This window comes from Sus scrofa, chromosome 6 (genome assembly GCF_054392235.1).
Source record: "Sus scrofa isolate SSC_HxYL_T2T_F1_AM1 chromosome 6, Sscrofa_HxYL_maternal_Yorkshire_Landrace_v2.0, whole genome shotgun sequence".
Lineage (NCBI taxonomy): Eukaryota > Metazoa > Chordata > Mammalia > Artiodactyla > Suidae > Sus > Sus scrofa.
In genome coordinates, this window is record NC_139388.1 from 154,050,731 (window position 1) to 154,073,784 (window position 23,054).

Sequence of the window (23,054 nt, forward strand, 5' to 3'; positions counted from 1 at the left end):
TGGATAGTTCAAGAGAAAATGGGTGGATTTGGTAGAAGCAAATATGGCAAAACTCTATCTTGTTTTGTTCAACAAAAAAGTAATTATTCAAGGAGCTCTCTTGTGGCACAGCTGGTTAAGGACCCAGTGTTGTCCCTGCAGCATTGTTCAATCCCTAGCCCAGGAACTTCCACAAGCCTTGGGTGCAGCCAAAACACAAACAAAAAAGCTGTTCATAACTTATTTTTACACCCACACTCCCTGTCAGCAAACTCTTTTTACTCTTCCACAGTTAGCCGATTAACAAATTCTGCCACTTCTATCTCAGTTCTTCCCCTTTAAATTCCAAATTTAGACTTGAGTTATCAAATTCTGTTCACCAGCTTCCCTATCTCCCAGAGTCAGTCGAAACCAAAGCTACAAAAACGCAACAATCATTCTTTCCATGTTTTAATTCCATCATCTTACCACTTTGGCCAAACTACTCAGTAAGCCCTTCTAACTATAAACCTTTAAATTCTCTAGCTTTTCTGAAGCTGTGCACACATGAACACCCTTATCTTTGACTTTTCTGAACTAATACACCTCCAACGAATGGGCTTTCCCTTCAGACGTCTACTTCCTTCAGAAACAAACACTGCTGCAAGGAAGACAAGTAATATTTCCATTAGCATACACTTTCCCATGCCAGGGAAGTACAAAAGCAAATAAGATCCTAACTTGACAGTGTCTGGCTGAATCATTTTGGTATCATTCCTCCGCTTTCAACATACATAAGGGCTATGAAATAGCCCAATTCCATGACACAGGATGACTACAGCAGTGATTCCCAACTAAATGGTTCTGATTCCTTTCTACTACCTGTGCTACCTCAACAACCACTGGTCTACAGGGAGACACAGATAACCACAAGGTGATACTACAAGTAAATTACTAGTGCAATATTTAATGGAGGTGTTACAGAACACAGAATAATAAACTAACTCTACCTGATAGGAGGTGGGAGAGTCTTCACCAAAGGTGTAAGCATTGAGTGTGTTCTTAAAGGATGAGTAAGAGTTAACATGAGGCATTTTAATAATCAGGGAAATTCGAAGCAGAGGCAAGCATATGTGCAAAGACATGGAAAAAAGATAATGATAGTATGTCCAAGGAATGGCCAGAAAGTTGATGCTACTTTGGTGTATCAGCATGGAAGACAGTGTTGGGAGGTGATGTTGGAAATGTAGGTGAGGACAAAGAGTAAAGAACTTCATGTGTTTTATATGCTAACCTGAGACTACAGTTAATGGACAGTTTTAAGTTTTTTAATTAAGGGGCATGATCAATTTCTTTTTTTTTTTTGCTTTTTTAGGACTGCACCCACAGCACATGGAAGTTCCCAGGATAGGGGTGGAATCAGAGCTGTAGCCGCTGGCCTATGCCACAGCCGCAGCAATATCAGATACGAGCCACATCTGCAACCTACACCACGGCTCACAGCAACGCCAGATCCTTAACCCACTGAGCAAGGCCAGGGATCGAACCTGTGTCCTCATGGATGCTAGTCAGATTCGTTTCCACTGAGCCATGACAGGAACTTCTAATTTTTTTTTATCAAATAAAATAGAAAAAGAAAGAGAAATCAAGTTCAAGTTAGAGATAAGAGTTTGATTCAGATCATTGAGAGTGAAGAAGAGAGAATAGATTTTAGAAGCATTTTTAAAAGTATAATTTATTAAGCTTTTATTGACTAACTAGATATAAGCAATGAGAAGAGTAAAAAAATGAGTAAGTATGCATATGGACATGATATTAGTAAAGTGAAAATAAAAGACATCGAAGGAAGGGTGTAGAGGGAAATGATAAGTTTAATTTTAAATGTGCTGAATTTGAAGTGTTTGTAGAACATCTAGGTGGAAATATTCAAAAGACAGTAGAAAACAGGAATCACCTCATATTAGTACAAGTAGCACTAGAAATGTAGTTTCCAAAGACATAGCATAGGAGAAGTTGATTTGCAAACTAAGTTTCTGCTTCTCCATTCTTTGGCCATTAAAGTTTGTGTTGCTACAGTCTCAAAAAAAAAAAAAAAAAAAAAAAAAAAAGTCCTAGTGTAGAACATAATCCTAACTACTTAAAAACCCTGAAAAATACGTAATTACAAAGGAAGAGAATACAGCATGAGCGGAAGAAGAGTTCCTGCTATGATGCAACAGAATCAGGAGTCTCTGGAAGGTTGGGAAGAAAGTTTGATCCCCGGCTGGACACAATGCGTTATCAAATATAATTGACTGATAATTTTAACTTTCCCCAAACATAATCCTGTTAATAGCATTTCAGTAAAAAAAATAAATTTAACAAAATGAGGTGGCCTATTTTGAAGGCACTTTTATTTTATTAAGAAATTAAGGTCTAGGAGTTCCCGTCGTGGCGCAGTGGTTAACGAATCCAACTAGGACCCATGAGGTTGTGGGTTTGATCCCTGGCCTTGCTCGGTAGGTTAAGGATCTGGCGTTGCTGTGAGCTGTGGTGCAGGTCGCAGACACAGTTCAGATCCTGAGTTGCTGTGGCTCTGGCGTAGGCCGGCGGCTACAGCTCCAATTAGACCCCTAGCCTGAGAATCTCTATATGCTGCAGGAGCGGCCCTAGAAAAGGTAAAAAGACCGAAAAAAAATAAATAAATTAAGGTCTAAAAGAATCCAAAAAAGAATGGATATATGTATATGTATAACTGATTCATTTTGCTGTACACCTGAAACTAATACAACATTATAAATCAATTATACTCCAGTAAGTTTTTTAAAAAAGAAAAAGAAAGTAAGGTCTCTATTTTATCCCTAACAGAGTTTCAAAGTTACTATAGATACTGGTCATTAAACAGAATACCCAAAACAATAAAACAAAGCAACATTCTGGACAATAGCAGCATCATGATCAGATGATTTACTGAAGTACCAGTGAGAAACAAATCAAATTGAGAATTTTCCTTCCTTGAAACACATCCACCAATGAAATGGCATGCAGCCCGACGACAGGCATAGCTATGTTAAATTTTCCCATCTTTTTAAGTAATCATTTAAAATACTGAAATTTTCCTTAAGAGCTTATTTTAATATTGATCTAGTAATTCACAGTATACATTCAATCAAATATTTACTAAGTGCCTACATAAGATGCCATGTAGGAACAAAAATGTCTAAGACATGGTCTCTACCTTCATAATCATTGACATCACAAGGCAACAAAAGCAAAAAGAAACAAATGGGAACACATCAAACCAATACTTCTGTACAACAAAGGAAACCTTCAACAAAATGGAAAGGTAATTTACTGAACAGAAGGAAGAAAGTTTGCAAGTATTTGAAAAGGGATTAATATGCAAAATATATAAAGAACTCACACAACTCAACATGAAAAAAACAATCTGATTAAAAACTGGGCAGAAGATCTGAAGACATTCTTCAAAGAAGACATACATATGGCCAACAAGTACATGAAAAGAGCTCAACATTACTAATCAGCAGAGAAATGAAAATCAAACCACAAGAGATCATCTCACACCAGTAGAATGGTTATTATCAAAAAGACAAAAAACAACAAATGTTGATGAGGATGTGGAACAAAGGGAACTCCTGTGCGCTACTGGTGGGAATGTAAATTGGTACAGCCACCGTGGAAAACAGTATGGAGGTTCTTCAAAAAATTAAAAACAGCACTACCATAGGATCCAGCAATTCTATTCCCGGGTACTTATCTAAAGAAAATGAAAACACTATCTCAAAAAGATAAATGCACCCCCTTGTTCACTGCAGCATTATTTACAATAGCCAAGATATGGAAATTAAGTGTCCACTGATGTATAATGGATAAATAAAATGTAGCATACAGTTTAATATTAGCCATAAAAAAAGAATGACATCTTGCCACTTGCAACAACATGGATAGATCTTAAGCACATCATGTCATGTGAAATAAGTCAGAGAAAGACAAATACTGTGTGACCTCACTTCTATGTGGAATCTAAAAAGCACACAAAAAAAATGAGTAAACCAAAAACCAAGCTCACAGAGACAGAGAACAGACTGACGGTTGGCAGAAGTAAGATGGAAGAACAAAATGGGTTAAGGGGATTAAAAGGTACAACTCCGAGCTATAAGGTAAATTAGTCATGAGGATGTAATACACAGCATGAGTTTACAGATGATAGTTAATTGTAGTACTGTATCATATATCTGAAAGTTTTCATCACAAGGAAAAAAAGTTTGTCACTATGTATGACAGCAGATGCTGACTAGACATGGTAATGATCATTTTGCAATATATACAAATACTGAAGCATTATGTTGTACACTGAAACTAATATAATGTTGTATATCAGTTATATCTAAATTTTAAAAGGTGACACCAAATAAATGGATAAAAAGTAGAATTATATAATACATTCCTCACCTGTACAATCTTGAGCAACATAAATTGTTATCCCTTGTAAATCAGGGTGTCTTGCTTCTTCAACTGCTTTTCTAAGAAAATAACAAACATTATCCTTTAAAATCCTAAGTCACACTTCCAGTTAGTAACTAAAGATTTCATTTAAGGAGAAAGAAAGCCATCATTTTCTTGACTTTCTTATCTAATCTACAGTGTCTGCTTTCAAAACTATCATCTGAATGGTATCAAAAATCAGGTCAGTTTTTTCAAAGAAGAATATTACACTAAATTACTCAAAGAACATTAAAACATTAGCTACAAAAAATATTTTAAAATTTTTGAGTATAAAGGAGTGAACCTCACCTTATCCCCCCAAAAAGAACTTCTCAAACTCAGCTGGCTATATTAAATGTATTCTAATCAGTAGAATCACAATATGCTTCAAAGTTTGCTTCATAATAACTTACATTACTGACTAAAAAAAATAAAACTGAGTAATAGAGTCCTTAAAGAGCCTGCAAAGCCTGAACTATTTACTATCAGGCCTTCTACAGAAAGTGTTCTGATCGCTGGGTATAGAACATAACATCTTGAAGAGTAGCAACCATGTTTTTATGATTATGTTTTTACAAATGACGTACCAAGCTGGGCTTGATATTATTATTAATAATCTATCTAATAACATTAGGCAAACACTTTTTAATCACAAGCATCTGGTCTACAAAATATAAAAGTCTGTTAATATACAAAAAATCTTTGTAATAATTTTGATTTTGTATATGATTCTAAATGGACTAAATTTACTGCAACATGCTACACTTGGTTCACATATTAATAATTCAGTTTATAATAATAATGGGACACACAATAAAATAATTATTTAAACTTAAGTTGCATCCAAATAAATGGCACATAAAAAGTTGAGGTGTGGTGACATTTGACTTTTGACTTTTTTCTAACTACTCTGAATGTCACAGACCCTTTACTTTCACTATGATATAATTATTATATTAATAGTCCCATACATTTACAATTCACAAGAATTTGATGTGTGCAAAGAAATGCTGAAAACATTAATTTTAGCTCTTGACATTTCATTACACTATCAGTACATTACAGCCCCCAGGTTACACTATTTAAAAAAAACAACTATAATGTTATGCATGTTCCAAGGCTGAAAGAGCTGTTAGTTTTCAGAATATTTCAATAAGGTAATCTAATGAAAAACTGGTTAGAAAGAAAGCTTGGATATCTATACCTCTGAGCAAATAAAGAAAAATTGGTCAGTAGATAAATTAAACATAACTAGAGTTGCAATATGTCTTGTTTTTTCCCTAATAGCAAATGAAAGCTCCTTTATAAATATTCTCATACACTGAAACTAAAAATTCCAGTAATACATATGCACTACAAAAATTAGTATCTCTGAGCTTGAGGACATCTGTCATAAGATTTGAAAACAATTTTACCTTAAAATGTGAGCAACCACAGCCGGTCCATACCAATCTCCAGCTTTTTTCCCAGACTTCTTTCCACATTCTATTAGCTGATGCAGACCAAAGAGAGTCAAGGGGGAATCACCAAACCAAGAGATGATTTTCCTGTGATAAATTTCATTTTGCTTTTCACGATCATCAGAGTATCTCCCAATTGTTTCCTTCAGAGAAATTGTTGGGGTTTTGAGTTCTCTTTCCCCTGAAAGCGATGCTTCAAATGATGCAGTAAACTTTTTTACAGTGTTGGAAGTCCATGATTCAGAGTCTGAATTTTCAATGTTCAAAGCATCAGGCCAGGTCCAAGCTATAGTAGTTCCAAAGCAAGGTGTTCAGATCTTTCAAACAGTTAGACTTTAACAATCTACTAAAACACATACGTAACGTTTAAAGTCATATGGGTACTAAACTAAAATAGGAAACCCAGGAATATGCAAATGTATAGAAACAGAAAACAGATTAGTGGTTACATATGGGGAATAAGCAGTATAGGGAGTGACTACTAATGAGTACAAGTTTCTTTTTGTCCTAAACGTACATTACTATGACAGTTGCAGAATTCTGCAAATAGTCTAAAAACCACTGAACTATTGTTCACCTTGAATGAGTGAACTTGTGGTATGTAGATTACATCACAATAAAGCTGCTTATAAAAACAAATCAAGGCACAATCAGAGAAAACATGCCAATATATCAATGATGTTTACTTCTCAGTGGTAATAGTCTCTGGAATTTTCTGTAGTTTCTAAAAATTTTTAAATGGAAATACATTACATATAATTAGGAAAATACTACCAAAATAAAAGAGAAAAAAAATAGGAAACTTAGGTACAAATGAATGGGCAATTCTGGAATATGCTTTTCTTTCTTTTCTTTCTTTTTTTTTTTCTTTTTTTTGGACAGTGCTGAGATGGAACAAAGACTTCTGAATTCCATTACCAGTACTGTTCATGAGACATCCAGTCTTGATTACCCAAAGGCACAATAAACATATTCACTAACATTCATAGTATTCAAAAGAGATTAACTTCAAAAGTGGGTTTTGTTTTGATTATATGTTAAGATAGAAGTTTGACCATGGAAGTTTTATATTCTTTTCAAAGTGTTTTTTCCTCATATAATCCTTTCAAAATAACTTAATCATTGTTTAGGGAGTAATATCAATTTTCTAGTAAATGAAGTTAATGAATGAAGTCATTAGAGATCAAAGATCCCCCCAAAATCAACTGTATCACTATCTTACTGCTTTCAATAACAAGACAGTCCCCAAACATACATGAAATTTTAGGTTAACAAAATAAGTCACAAATTCAGAGACAGAACTGAAAAATATTCCAATTCTTGTCCATGATTGCATGAGACTATTAAAAAAATAATCACAGAAAAGTTGAAAAATTCCTTTTCCTTGCAATATTCACACCACTCTTGAATAAACATTCCTTCTAAATGATCTCATCAATAATCCCTACAGAAAGCTTATAAAATATCTACTATGTATTGCAGGGAATTTGTCTAACACTTGAAACAACACAAGACATTTAGTAATAACCAGATATGATAGCCTAAAATGGTAAACTAAAATCCTTCTACAAATATACACACTATATAAAAACTGATATAGGAGTTCTCGTCCTGGCTCAGTGGTTAACAAATACGACTAGGAACCATGAGGTTGCGGGTTCGATCCCTGGCCTTACTCAGTGGGTTGAGGACCCAGGGTTGCCATGAGCTGTGCTGTAGGTTGCAGACACGGCTCGGATGCTGCATTGCTGTGGCTCTGGCATAGGCTGGTGGCTACAGCTCTGATTCGACCCCTAGCCTGGGAACCTCCATATGCCGTGGGAGTGGCCCAAGAAATGGCAAAAAGACAAAAACAAAAACAAACAAAAAAAAAAAAAAAAAAAAACTGATACAAATGATAAGAAAGACGGAAAATTAGAAAAAAATAAATATATGTAAGTTAGGAATCAATGACATTTTTGAAAGTCTAAAACTGTAAGCATGAGGACCTTATTAAGAAAATGCCCTCATCTGGGAGTTCCTGCTGTGGCTCAGTGGGTTAAGAACCCAACTGGTATCCATGAGGATGCAGGTTCGATCCCTGGCCTTGCTCAGTGGGTTAAAGATCCGGCACTGCTGTGAGCTGTGGTGTAGGTCACAGATGTGGCTTGGATCCTGTGTTGATGTGGCTGCAGTGTAGGCTAGAAGCTACAGCTCCAATTTGACCACTAGCCTGGGAACTTCCACACGCTGCAGGTGTGGCCCTAAAAAGCAAAGGAAAGAAAAAAAAAAAAGAAAGAAAGAAAATGCCCTAATCGATTTAACTGATTATAACTATATTTATAAAGACAAAAATAATTTTAAATCATCATTGATACGTAGAGAGAAAAATAAAGAAACCAGTGTACAATTTCTGAAAATTTAAATAAGGTAAAAATATTGACTGCTCAATAATTATCTGCTCAAAGTCACTGCTGTAGACCTGCCCAGAATTTACTGAACTACAGACAATACAGAGAGCTCAACCAAAAAAAAAAACTAAAAAATAACAACAAAGAAAAACCCACAGACTACTAAAAACTGAACTTAATGAATTAATAACGGTAGCCAAGAATAATAGTTCTGCTTAATTTGTATTTTTGAAAGGTGAATTGGGAAACTTTAAGCCATACTGGCCCAGTTCGATAAAGATGTTATAGTCTAGATTAGCTACAGCTTTGGAAGACAAAAGAGAATCAAGAAATTAACATCAGGGGATTTTATTCAGTTTATAAGCTAGAGTTCAATTAAAAAAACAACAAAACCCCCCAAAAACAGATACTTGATTTACCTCTACCAAGAAAGTGTAGTACAAGGCCTTGAGCCAACAGCATCTGGCCAGTTCTTAATGTACAGCCCCAACCACAGTCTGTTGTCAAAGCTGAGCCTTCTAGTTGAGGAAATTCTTCCCTGTAGGTAAGCCATATTCTTGAAATGAAATCTTTACGAAATTCTTCCACATTTCCCGCAATTACATGATCCTTGATTGTACATCCTGATCTTGCAGGTAACAGTTTATCTTCATCTACAAAATAAAAATATTGCCTAAATATATGCCAAGAAATATCAATAATGGTACTACATTCCCATAACTGTACATAAGGAGTATGTGACAATCTTTCCAATCTTTTTTTTTTTTTTTTAACTTAAATGGAGATAAATCTTACATTCTGCCTATTCAGGCTGTTAGGAAAACCAAATGAGAATGAATGCTGAAATGTTCTGTACACTCTAGTACTAACTAATGTAAGGTATACTGTCAGTAATACTGTTGTTAATAGTAATATCCTATATTCCAAATACAATCAGCTCTCCTACGATGAGATAACATAAAAATATATTTTCTTTTTGCTTCATTTGGCTCAGTATATAGACAGTGGTACTCTCTAAAATGAAATTTGCAAATAAAATGATTTTGTCAATATATAAAAATGTATATAATCACATAAACTAGTTCTTAAAATCAAATAAAATGCACATGGTATTCATTGCCATAAATATTTATACTCAAAGAATAAAATCAAAACTAACAAGAATATAAAATTCTTAAATATATTGTTATCCTTTCATGTTGAAATGTATTTTTTGGTTCTACCCACATATATCATTTTTAAAGGCTTTTCCAAATTGATTATCCCCAATATGATCTCTATGTGAAAACTATGGTCACTGCTTGCTCCAAAATTTACAAAACAATATGCTCAAAATGATTTAACTTCTCTTAATTACTTCCAAAAAGAAAGTCTTAGTCCTCTTTTCAACTTCCTCATGCAGCACAGTGCAAGTATATCCTGACTGGTTTGGGTGGGTGGATAGTTAGGTAGACCTGCCCATAATTCTCAATTTCAAGGAGTTTAATTTCTAATACTCTTCTGTATGATGCTAAAGCAATTTTATCACGCTTTTATTGCTTATCCTTCCTGTGCCTATCCCACTTCAACTCTTTCTGAAAAAATTACAATTACTCAAACTTCATAATATTCAGCTTAATGGAGCTATGTTGCATACAGTTTCAATGACAAAAGAATGCATGCCAAGTCCCTATTATCAATGAATTTCTCTCAATATTTGAACTTGAATTTAATTACCAAAAAAACAAACAAACAAAAAAAACCCGCTGGAAACTGAATACAGCACTGCAAATATACCCCAAATTTCCACTTCAGAGACACTTAAATTTGTTTGAAATTGATATCATAGTGCATAACGCTCACACCCCATCCTGTAGCTTACCAAATACATAGTTCCTAATCTTCTACTTGACAAAGTGATTGATGCCTTAATCTCTCTCTCTCTCTCTGTTTTGTGTTACGTTTGCACCTACAGCATATGGAATTTCCCACCTAGGGGTCGAATCAGAGCTGCAGCTGCAGGCCTATGCCACAGCCACAGCAATGCAGGATCTGAGCCACATCTGTGACCTACACCACAGCTTGCATCAATGCCGGATACTTAATCCACTGAGCGAGGTCAGGGATCAAACCTGCATCCTCACAGATACGACATCAGGCTCTTAACCTACTGAACCATAACGGGAACTCCAATGCTTTTTCTTCTTAAGATCTAGTCTCCTCTTAATATTTACTCTAAATATTACTGGAAAACTGCTAGCAGTAAATGAATTTGCTGTCCTGTTGACTTTCCACCATAATACTGCTCCTGCTATTCCACTCTTGGACTTTCCTTTTCATAGTCTTAATTAATTATATCCAGAATGGTTTTTATCTACATCTGACTCCTTTCTAGACTTCAAACCAGAGCAGAAGAAATATGTTTATCTTTTGCACCTCTGAATCTTCAGTGCCTAATGGAGATTTCTGTCCATAGTAGATGCACAATAAACATTTATCAGGTGAATATAGATAAATGGAATCAAAGGAGGAGAGGTTTTTAAAATTTTGATTTGCTTTGCTTTTTTTTCTATAATGAGAGACTTCTGAGCAGAGGTTTATGAAGAATAAGAATGCCTGAAAGAACTACTATAAAGAATGATAAAGCTTATAAAGGAAATTAAAAAGAACTGCTGGTAACATTGAGGGCTCAATCAAGGCTGATTATCACAATCAAAATATCACAAACGAGCTAACAGAAATAATCAGAAGTAAAAAAAAATTTCAAAACAATCCCTGAAAGAGTAATGATCAGGTATGGGATAAAATAAATACGCATATGTTTAACAAAAACAAGGGTACTGAATGATGGACAAATAGCAGAAAACAGGCTATTAAAATTGACCAGATCCATGTAAAAGAAAACCAAATGGAACTATTAGAAATTAAAAATATGATAACTGAGAAAAGAAATTTGGAATAGATTAAGCAGAAACTAAGCATACTCAGAAGATAACTAAGAAACCAGAACAATAAAGAAACTACTCAGAACACAGCATAAAGAGATATAACAAAATATTTTAAAACCCAAGAATTTCAGACATGAAAAAAAATCTAACAGAAAGACTTACCACACATGAAGGAGAGAACAGGAATAATGGAGGACAGCTATAGTTAAAAGTGGTTGATACACCAGAAATTGGCAAAACATTGTATATCAACTATAATAAAAAAAATTTAAGTAGTTGAAATTTTTTCAGATTTTAAGAAAGATACAGAGTTTCTCTTGTGGCTCGGCAGTAGTAAACCCAACTAGCATCCATGAGGATGTGGGTTCAATCTGTGGCCTCACTCAGTGGGTTAAGGATCTGGCATTGCCATGAGCTGCACTGTAGGTCATGGATGCAGCTCGGATCTGGCACTGCTGTGGCTGTGGCATAGGCCAGCAGCTGCAGCTCTGATTCGACCCCTAGCCTTGGAACTTCCATATCCTGAGGGTGCAGCCCCCCCCCCAAAAAAAAGAGAAAGATATGAATTCTGAGTACAATGAAATGAAATCCACACCAAAGACAAAAAGCTTATCTTAAAAACCAAGGAGAAAAAAATAAAGAAACGACAGCTTCAAAATGCTAGAGAGACTATCTTAACCTAGTAAGTAAAGATTTATTCAACAGAACACAAAAAGCACTAACCATTTAAGAAGGTAAAAAAGTTAACCAGAGGAGCTCCCATTGTGGCTCAGTGGTTAACAAATCCAACTAGGAACCATGAGCTTGCAGGTTCGATCCCTGGCCTTGCTCAGGGGGTTAAGGATCCGGCATTGCCGTGAGCTTGGTGTAGATTGAAGACGCAGCTTGGATCCCGCGTTGCTGTGGCTCTGGCATTGGCCGGTGGCTACAGATCCGATTAGACTGCTAGCCTGGGAACCTCCATATGCCGCTGGAGTGGCTCAAGAAAAGGCAAAAAGACAAAAAAAAAAAAAGTTAACCAGAAAATACCAAGTATCTTGGTGAGATGAGAGCAAGCAAAATTCTCTTATTCTGTATTTCTGGTAGAAATACAGACTGGCACAACTATGCATTCCAAGTGTACATACTAAATGATAATCCAAATACATGTTCACTTACCAAAACACATGACAGCAGGGCTCTTAACGATTACCAAGTAACAGCATACAAGTAAGTGAAGTGTATGACAGCAATAGCATAAAGACCAGGAGCAGGAAAAAGTGAAGTACACAAAAGTGAAGTAGTGTAAGACTCTTACAGTGAACCTTACTATAAGGGTCTTATACTACATGTGAATTGGTATAATACCCATGAAGGCAGACTACAGTAAGTTAAAGATGTACCCTAATACCTTAAAGTAACCAGTAAAATAACACAATAAAAAGTTACGGCTAATAACTTTTATTACAGCTAATAAGCCAACAAAGAGATAAAATAGAATTTAAAAAACCCGATCCGAAAGAATGCAGAAAAAGAAGGGGAACAAAGAGCAGATTTAACAAATAGGAACAAATAGTGAAATGACAGACATATTAACTATACCAATAATCATATAAAATGTGAATACAGGAATACCCTGTTTTATTGTTCTTCACTTTATTGTGTTTTGCAAATACTGTGTTTTTCTTACAAATTGGTGGTTTGTGGCAACTCTGCACTGTTAGAGATGATTAGCATTTTTTTTGGTCATAAAGTATTGTTTAATTAAGGTACATGCATTGTATTTTTGACATAATGCTATTGCACACTTAATAGACCATGGTATAGTATATGGAGTTCCCGTTGTGGCTCAGTGGTAAGAAACCCAACTAGTATCCATGAGGACACAGGTTCAATCCCTGGCCCTGCTCAGTGGGTAAGGATCTGGCTTTGCTGTGGCTGGGGCATAGGCCAGCAGCTGTAGCTCTGATTCAACCCCTGTCCTGGAAACTTCCATGTGCCGCAGATGTGGCCATAAAAAGCCAAAAAAAAAAAAAAAAAAGGACCCGGCATTGCCATGAGCTATGGCACTGGTCACAGATACAGCTCAGCTCTGGTGTTGCTGTAGCTGTGGCTATGATTGGAAGCTGCAGCTCCGATTCGACCCCTAGCCTAAGAACTTCACTTAAATTTGCATACTTTTAAATACAAGGGCCTCCCTTTCTGAGGGTACCAAAAAATTTCTGAAAGGGTTTAAGAGGGTGATTTGGGGTTAACTCATTTAGAAAAGAGAATCTATAAAATGGATAAGAATAGAAATGGGATATTCTTCTAGCTAATGATTAATTCCCCTCATTCTGCATGCAGATATTTTTAGTGAACAGCAAATGCCATACTTCAAAAAATTCTGAGAATATATTGTTACTTCTACAAAGATACAAGAACGTACCATTATACACTGTTGAAAGTGGCAAAAATGAAGAAAACTAAATGTCTAACAATAGTAGAATGAATACTCTGTAGTAATTCATATAAAGGAATACTATACAGCAGTAAAAGTAAACTAGAACTATAAATAACATGGAGAAATTTTAAAAACACACCTTGGAAAGCCACCGGCAAGTCACAAAAATAAAATAGCTTTCAAATCCATTCTCAAAAAGGTCAAAAATAGGTAATACTAAATTCTACTACTTAAAGGTAGTGGAGTGTTTGGGCATGGTGAGGGCTACAATTAGGTAGAAGCACATGAAGATTAAAAACTATTCATAATGTTGTACTTCTGCTTCTAATACAGTTTCATTACTATTCTTGAAAGTGTATAGACACAAGGCTTTTGTCTTCTCTATGTATGACTAATTCATAATTTCAAAACTGTAAAGATTTAAAGTAATATAAAATTACTAAAATATTAAAATTTAATATTTATAATTAAGAAAGCAAAGAAGAAAAAGTCCTTCTTCCACTGGATTCTTCCATATCTATCATATCTCTTATCATGGTACTGAGATAGGCACGCACTACTATAAAGACAGGTAGGTGAAAATAAGGCCAATACACTGAGATGAGCAGTGTGGGAAGACGGACAGAACATGAGTCCTTGATGATGTCATCAAGACACTGATTAACCAACCTAGAGCCATCACAATGTCAGAACTTCCACTTGCAAATGATAACGAATCCTCTCAATTGCTTTTAAGCTATTTTGAAATGAACTCTCAGCTTATCTGTATCTAATCACATCCTTTTTAATTTGGTCTATGTTTGTAACAGCCTGTACTTCAGTTGCAACACAAATATAACCATGGGATTAACAATTTTGGCAATTATTTGTTTAATGTCTCTCATCTACTGTACTGTAAGATCCTTGAGTATAAGCACTATGTCTGTCATAGTCTGAACAGTAACCCCAGCGTCTGGCACATAACAGGCTCTCAATAAATATTTTTGAAATGAATGAATGAACTTTAATCATCTAATCTACTACCAAGGCATACTTATTTCTAATTATTTTGTTATTTTAACAAAGCTACAATAGCATCCTTGTACACGTGTTCTCCACATATACAGAGAACTTCTCTAGGATAAATACTTAAGATAGAATCGCTGCATCCTAAGTTGTGTAAATTTTCAATTTTTCTAAATACTTTCAAATTTCATGAAGAGGTTTACCAATTTACCTCCTTTCAGCAGTGTCTGAGTTCCTATTTCTTCACAAACTTGCGAGCATTTAATATCATGAAACCTTTAAATTTTTGCAAATTTGTTGACTAAGACATGGTATCTCATTTTAATTTGCACTCCCTTTATTACTAGGCTGAGCATTGTCTTATGTTTAATTGGCCATTTAAGTTTCTACTTAAAAAGTGCCTGTTTAGGAGTTCCTGTTGTGGCGCAGTAGAGATGAATCTAACTAGGAACCATGAGGTTGCAGGTTCGATCCCTGGCCTCACTCAGTGAGTTGAGGATCCAGCACTGCCATGAGCTATGGTGTAGGTCACAGACACTATGGTGTAGGTCGCAGATGCAGCTCGGATCTGGTGTTGCTGTGGCTGTGATGTAGGCCGGCATCTGTAGCTCGGATTAGACCCTAGCCTGGGAAACTCCATATGCCGCTGGTGCAGCCCTAAAAAGACAAAAAGACAAAAAAAAGACTACCTGTTCATTTTCTTGACTCATTTATTTTCAGCTTGTTCATGGTTTTCATATTAATTTGCAGTTTTTTATTATTTTGGAGACTAATCCTTTGTCTAAGATATAGATAAATGACAGATGGATAGACAAATCAATAATGTATGTACACACACTATACAGAGAGAAAGAAAAAGAGAATTAAACTAACTTCCAAAATATACAAACACCTCCTACAGCTCAATATCAAAAAAACAAACAACCTCATCAAAAAATGGGCAGATATACAAAAGACATGTCTCAAAAGAAGACATACAAATGGCCAAAAAACACATGAAAAGATGCTCAACATCACTAATTATTAGAGAAATGCAAATCAAAACTACTATAAGGTACTACCTTACACCAGCCAGAATATCCATCATCCAAAAGTCTACAAACAATAAACGCTGGAGAGGGTGTGGAGAAAAGGGAACCCTCTTACACTTGGTAGGAATGTAAATTTGTGCTACCACTATGGAAAATAGTATGGCGATTCCTCAAAAAAGTAAAAATAGAATTAGCATGTGATTCAGCAATCCCAATCCTATCCAGAGAAAACCATGACTCAAAAAGATACATGTACTCCAACGTTCACTGTAGTACTATATACAATAGCCAAGACATAGAAGCAACCTAAATGTATATCTACAGAGAAAGGGATAAAGAAGATGTGGTACATATATGCAATGGAATATTACTCAGCCATAAAAATAAAATAATGGCATTTGCAGCAACATGGATGGACCTAGAAATTATCATACTAAGTGAAGTTATTCAGACAGTGAGAGACAAACATCATATATCTCTTACACATGGGATTTTTAAAAAGCATATAGGAGTTCCCATTGTGGCTCAGCGGAAACAAACCTGACAAGTATCCATGATGACACAGGTTCAATCCCTGGCCTCACTCAGTGGTTTAAGGATCCAGCATTGCCATGAGCTGTGGTGTAGGTCACAGACACAGCCTGGATCCAGCATTGCTGTGGCTGTGGCCCAGGCCAGCAACTGCAGCTCCAATTTGACCCCTAGCCTGGAAACCTCCATATACCATGGGTGTAGCCCTAAAAAGATGAAATAAATAAATAAATAAAAATAATTAAGATGGTAAATTTTGTGTTGTGTACTTTATCACAATAAAAATAACTGGAAGTAAAAAACAAAAAGAAATATGTCAAAAGTAGATTAACCTGGAAATAAAGTAGTGTAAACAATTACACAGTGAATTTCTACAAAGATTTTTTTAAATGAATTACAAATTTAGCACTTACCTTCATATTTAAAATGGTAACACTTTCCAAGCAATAACACAGGGGAATTTCTACTAAAATATGTCTTTGTTTTCAACACCCAACCTAAATAAGAAAAAGAGAAAAACAGTTCTGCAATGAAAAAATTTCAGAGTAAAAGTCTAGCAGTATTTTCTTTTATTTAATTTTAAATCACCAGTTTTCAACTGCAGATGTGCATTTTTCACAAGAGCCGCAAAAATATTTTGACAACGAGCTGAAAATACAGGCCACTTATGCTATTTTCAAATAAAATTGCTTTGACCATATTCTACCTTAAGAACTATAACACAAATACATATAAAGAGTAAGTAAATTAGGAGTTCCCATCGTGGCACAGTGGTTAACAATCCGACTAGGAACCATGAGGTTGCGGGTTTGGTCCCCGCCCTTGCTCAGTGGGTTAAGGATCCGGCGTTGCCGTAAGCTGTGGTGTAGGTTGCAGATGCAGCTTGGATCCCGTGTTGCTGTGGCTCTGGCGTAGGCCGGCAGCTACAGCTCCAATTAGACGCCTAGCCTGGGAACCTCCATATGCCATGGGAGCGGCCCAAAGAACTAACAAAAAGAAAAAAAAAAGTAAGTAAATTAAATATGTAGGTATAATAAAGATGATAGAAGTGTCTGAGTGTGACGGTGAAAAAGACGAGAAAGTCAAATACACTAATCAGGCTTTCATTAAGGTTCACTTGGATTACAGCAAAGCTCCCCAAAATGGCTTCTCTGTCATCCTTCTTGTCCACTTAGCTTATGCCACACATCCCTGCCCAATTAATCTCTCTGTGGCTCAGCTTTGATTAGGTAACTTGTCCGCTCAAAAACCACCATCAATGACTCATTAATTTATAATGAACTTCTCAGTGATACTAAAGACTTTCCACTATATGATACAAGTTACCTTTACAGACATCTTTTCCATTACTTCTCACCTGTACTCAAAGTGGGCTTTAGTATTTGGCTCATACTATTCCATGACAAAAATATCCTCCCCAATATTGGCCCATTTAAATCTTGCCGCTGCTGCTTCTGCCTCAACCATGCACTTATTTCTCTTTTTTCTGTTTCTATGAGTTTTATTTTTTGTTTTAATTCCACATACAAGTAAGGGAGAGAAAATAGTATTTGTCTTCTTCTATTTACTTATTTCACTTAGGATAATGCCCTGAAGGCCCATCCATATTGTTGAAAATGGCAGAATTTCCTTCCTTTTTTTGTAACTTAATATTCCATTATATGTATACCAGATTCGTAGTCTGGAAGTCCTAGCCACAGCAATCAGACAAACAAAAAAAATAAAAGGCATCCAAACAGGAAAAGAAGAGGTAAACCTGTCACTGTATGCAGATGACATGATACTATATACAGAAAACCCTAAGGACGCAACCCAAAATCTACTTGAACTGATCAACAAATTCAGAAAAGTAACAAGATATAAGATTAACATTCAGAAATCAGTCACATTTCTGTATACTAACAATGAAATATTAGAAAAGGAAAAGAAATATACAATACCTTTTAAAATTGCATCCCAAAAAATCAAATACATGGGAATACACCTGACTAAGGAGGTAAAAGACTTATATGCTGAGAACTATAAAACATTAATCAAGGAAATTAAAGAAGATGTAAAGAAAGAGAAAGATATTCCATGCTCCTGGGTTGGAAAAATTAATACTGTAAAAATCGCCATACCACCCAAAGCAATTTACAGATTCAATGCAATCCCTATCAATTTACCCATGACATTTTTCACAGAACTAGAACAAACAATCCAAAAATTTATATAGAACCACAAAAGACCCAGAATTGCCAAAGCAATTCTGAGGAACAAAAGCCAAGCAGGAGGCATAACGCTCCCAGGCTTCAGGCAATATTACAAAGCCACAGTTATCAAGACAGTGTGGTCCTGGTACCAAAACAGACATACAGACCAATGGAACAGAAGAGAGAACCCAGAAATAAACCCAGACACCTACGGTCAATTTATCTTTGACAAAGGAAGCAAGAACATAAAATGGGAAAAAGACGGTCTTTTTGGCAAGTATTGCTGGGAAACCTGGACAGCTACATGTAAATCAATGAAACTAGAACACACCCTCACACCATGTGCAAAAATAAACTCAAAATGGCTTAACGACTTAAATATAAGACAAGACACCATCAAACTCCTGGAAGAGAATATAGGCAAAACATTCTCTGACATCAACCTAACAAATGTTTTCTCAGGTCAGTCTCCCAAAGCAACAGAAATAAAAGCAAAAATAAACTATGCACTTCTAAGCCATTTTTTCCTTTCCCCATCTATCTCTCTTTCTCTTCTCTGAACTCCAATGGGAAATTAGTATTTACTGACCACCTATTATAACTAGGAACTAAACCAGGTGCTTCATAGACATTGTCTCTTAGGAATATTATTAGTACCATACTAGAATGATTCTAATTCCCCAAACAGGAACAATCTCCTCTCCCCAAAAGGTAATACTTCCGAAACAAATCCTAAGAACTTCACAAAAACAACCTCGGAAACAAATAAACAAGAGATCCTGTTGTGGCTCAGGGAGTTAAGAACCCAACAGAGTGTCCCTGAGAATGGCGTTCAATCCCTGGCCTCACTCAGTGGGTTAAGGATCCGGCATTGCCATAAGCTGCAGAGTAGATCATGCAGATGAGACTCAGCTACATGTTGCCATGGCTATGGCACAGACCAGCAGCTGCAGCTCTGATTCAACCCCTAGCCTGTAACTTTCATATGCCACAGGAAAGGCCATGAAAAGAAAAAAAAAAATTTTTAATGTAAACAAACAAACAAAAAAACCTTTGGGGAGGAACTTCTCTCTTTCTCCCTATGCTTTACTCTCATCCTACACCCTCTTGCCAGTCGCCAGTCCTTCCAAAAGAAAAGTTGCCAATCTGACAAGTTAGAGCTTGAGGTTCTGCAAGGGTCTGCATTTTACATGAGCCATGATTTATAGTCCACAGAGCACAGAGAAGTCTCTCTCTCTTTTTTTTTTAAAGCTTTGAGGCATTTTATTATGAAAAGCTAGTATTCACATGTATAAATGAATAAGAACTTAAAAATTCATCATACATTTACTTCATTTTTTACCTTGACCTTCTAGTAAATCTTTAGCTTCATTGATTTTGGCCACTGTATAAGGAGATCCTCCCTCAGGGTGATTTAAAAGCGTAATTTTTTGGTGAGCATCTCTTATTTTTCCTTTATTGGCAGTAGGGCTTATACCTAGTATTAATGCTGCTTCCCACGTCACCATTTTGGGTTCAAACCCAACTCTATAATAGCCACCATGAAAGGCAGATTTTGGTAGACTTTGAAAAATTTGTTTTACTTGAGGCTCCATATGCTTCATGGCTTGGAAAGTATAACGGCCTGCAAATCCTGTGGCAGCAATGGTCAGTCCAGCTGCTACCACTGTACTGGCCATGGCTCCTGCTTGGCTCCACTGCCAGCCTATACCACAGCCAAGGCAAAGCAGGATCCCAGCTGCGTCTGCAACCTACACCACAGCTCTTGGCAATGCTGGATCCTGAACCCACTGAGTGGGGCCAGGAATGGAACCTGCATCCTCATGGATAATAGTCAGGTTCGCTTCCGCTAAGGCACAAGGGGAACTCCCTGTCTTTGAAGGATTCTTAATCTCCAATTTGTTTCCTGTCTGAAGTGGGCTTCAAAACCACCATATGACCTTTATTGGATCTGTCTGCAAACCAAGAGTAATTAAGTTATACACAAGGGTGTGAGTGTACTAGTAGGAGAAAGTCGCATGTATGGCTGTGTGACCTTTATACTGTGTGCTCTGTAGATTCAGATGTCTGTTTTGCTAGCCTCCCGGTTCACACATGAGGTTGCTTGAAAGTGAATCTGAAAAACTGAGGTATTATCATCACCAGAATAAATTCTGTTTTGGAATCTTCTTTTTTAAAGAACCACATTATATGCATGAGTTTCTAAGCAATGCTTACAATGGTATTTGGCTCTTTCTTTAGGAAGTATTCTTATCTACATTCCTTAAAAAATATTTCATTCATAGAAAACCTCAGCAATTGTCAGTGACTTAATAAGTGTGATAAGACATGTCTTCAAGTATTTCTCTGGATTTACACAATTTTCAAATCATGATACTTACTGTATTTCATGTTGTTCCAAGCAGATACAAATTTAGTTTTTAGCTTGTCAACTTCATCTGTTCCTGTGGCCTCCATATTCAGATTCTAAAGGAAAAGCCATCACTTGATTGCATTCTTCTGTAAGTTTAGTCTTTTGTTCTGATGTAAAGGAAAAAAAATTAAAGACAAAAAAGCAATGCGTACATATTACATGGTCCAATACCTTGTAAAGTTACTTAAATGATTAAATACAATTTGAACAGGAAATGAGCAAACCAATTTTCCATTTTATAGAACAGAATATATAGTCTATCCTATACATAATTTACTTACAAAGTATATTTTAAACCAAATATACAATAAAAATTGTCACACAAAAACCAAACAATAACCTCCCTTAGATATTCACAATTAAAAAAATAATTTAGTGACACAGGTTAGCTTTGGTGCTTGTGAGACTACTCAATATTTATTTGTAAGTAGAGAAAGTGATTTGAAATCATATAAGAAATGATGACTATCCTAAGAATGAAGGTTTCCATTTATATTCATTAAGTCACTACTTTTATATAAAGCCTAATTTTTTTGATTAAGGCATTTCCTATATTTCCTGTAGATCCTTCCTACTGCAGCATTTTAAAAAAAATAGAATGGCTTAAATATACAACATAAAATGTTTTCTTACATTAAAATAAGAATAAATGTAGCTCACAAGTATTTGTTTTTTAACTAACTTGAGGGGAAATTGACATGTGTGATATAATCTGAAAGAGGAACAGATTACAACTGAAAATGCTTAAGCTTATTTGCAATAGTTCACTGACAGTTTGCTTTTCAAGAAAAGAATGCTACACAGAACATTATCCTTTCAGAGTTATAAATATCAACTCAAACGTATGGATACATTCATATCTCTAACAATAGACATTCCATTTTATAATATCTACTGAAAGATACTAATTATACATTAGAATGAGGCAGAAGAAAGCATGGTCCATTGGAAGAAATTTAAAAGCCAATGTGACTAAGAACAGAATTCAAAAAAGCAACACGAGATGTGGCTATTGGGTTATTATACAGGGGCCAAAGTGCACAGGGCCTTGTAGACTGTGTTAAGAATTTTGTTCTTTATCCTAAGAGCAAACAAGAATATCAGAATCAGATTCTGTAGGTTTATGTTTCAAAAAAACCACCAACCATGAATTATCTAAATTCAAAATGTTTAAAATAAGAGAATGTACATTCATGTATTCTCTTCCTAAATCAGTAAGAAAGTAGGCCACAGGGAAGACTTTGGCTCAAACAGTTCCCTGCACTAGCCACCAGGAACACGCCGGACAGCCCTTAGCAAGTGTGTGAAAGTCAAGATGACTTTAAAGTGAGTGGGGCAAAAATGAGGACAAAATGAGACATTTTCTACAGGGAAAGTCTGTACCTCATATGACCCCTAAACAAATAACCAAGGTAAGATACCGTGACAGATACAAAAATTAATAGACAAATATACTAACCTCAAGGAACTTAGAGTAGACTACATTGCTAAGTTTTCTTTTAATGTTATTTTTACTCCAAACTCCTGCTACTTACAGACCATTTACTCAGAGTAACTCTATCTCAACTGGAAACATTTGAAATGTGTTGGGAACAGACCCTTAACAATTTTATAAGAATGCATTTATTGTCACTATTACATAGAGTAAATGAAAAGAATAAAATTGTCATCAAAAGGCCAAATTAGTTAAGCGGTTACTAGTTTAATAATTCAGTAAGGTTACATTTCATATAACTAAAATTGAATTCCAATCTTCTATAAAGACAGAAACCCACTTTATCTCTATAACAAAAATATAAATGCCTATTTTTAAAAATCCTAACTTTTTAGAGCAGAGGTGATTTTGAAAGGTGATCCCTTGAACTATGTTAGGAAGTACTATAAACACTTTTTTTAAAAAAAGGAATAACTAAAAATTTCTAATGAGGAAAGTATTTTCTTACTGCATATTAAAACATGTTATAAAACTCTAATAATTAAAATTTAGTAACACACATTTATCATTCTTATAAGCAAAGGATGACACTGAATAAAACACAATAAGGAGTACAGAAATAAATCCAAGTACATTTGATAATTCATTGAGTGATATAAGAGCTATTTCACATCAGTTAGAAAAGATGGCTAATTTAGTAAATAGTAGCAGAATAATAAACTACCCAGTTTTAAAAACAAAGCCATCTCATATATTATGAATTCTAGACCAAAGAATTCAATGTAAATGCAAACACATGGCACAC

The 23,054-nt window shown here is 35.5% G+C and overlaps 1 protein-coding gene and 1 pseudogene across 12 annotated transcripts in view; both read right to left on the bottom strand.

Annotated features, from left to right (window-relative positions):
- ATG4C (autophagy related 4C cysteine peptidase) overlaps nt 1-23,054 on the bottom strand; it is a 296,099-nt gene that overhangs the window by 250,201 nt on the left and 22,844 nt on the right. For 10 of the 11 annotated variants that reach the window (XR_014804818.1, XR_014804816.1, XR_014804815.1 and 7 more), the window contains 5 exon segments: nt 20,783-20,921; nt 16,623-16,706; nt 8,713-8,946; nt 5,859-6,189; nt 4,411-4,481 (listed from right to left, as the gene is read on the bottom strand). Coding sequence is in view for 2 of the 11 variants with exons in the window: in NM_001190284.1 (NP_001177213.1) it covers nt 4,411-4,481; nt 5,859-6,189; nt 8,713-8,946; nt 16,623-16,706; nt 20,783-20,858 (796 nt within the window). In the remaining 9 variants the exon portion in view is untranslated. 11 annotated transcript variants of the gene reach the window in all.
- On the bottom strand, nt 17,709-20,201 carry LOC110261218 (mitochondrial import inner membrane translocase subunit TIM14 pseudogene; annotated as a pseudogene). Its single transcript, XR_014808111.1, has one exon. The product of XR_014808111.1 is annotated as a mitochondrial import inner membrane translocase subunit TIM14 pseudogene (transcript).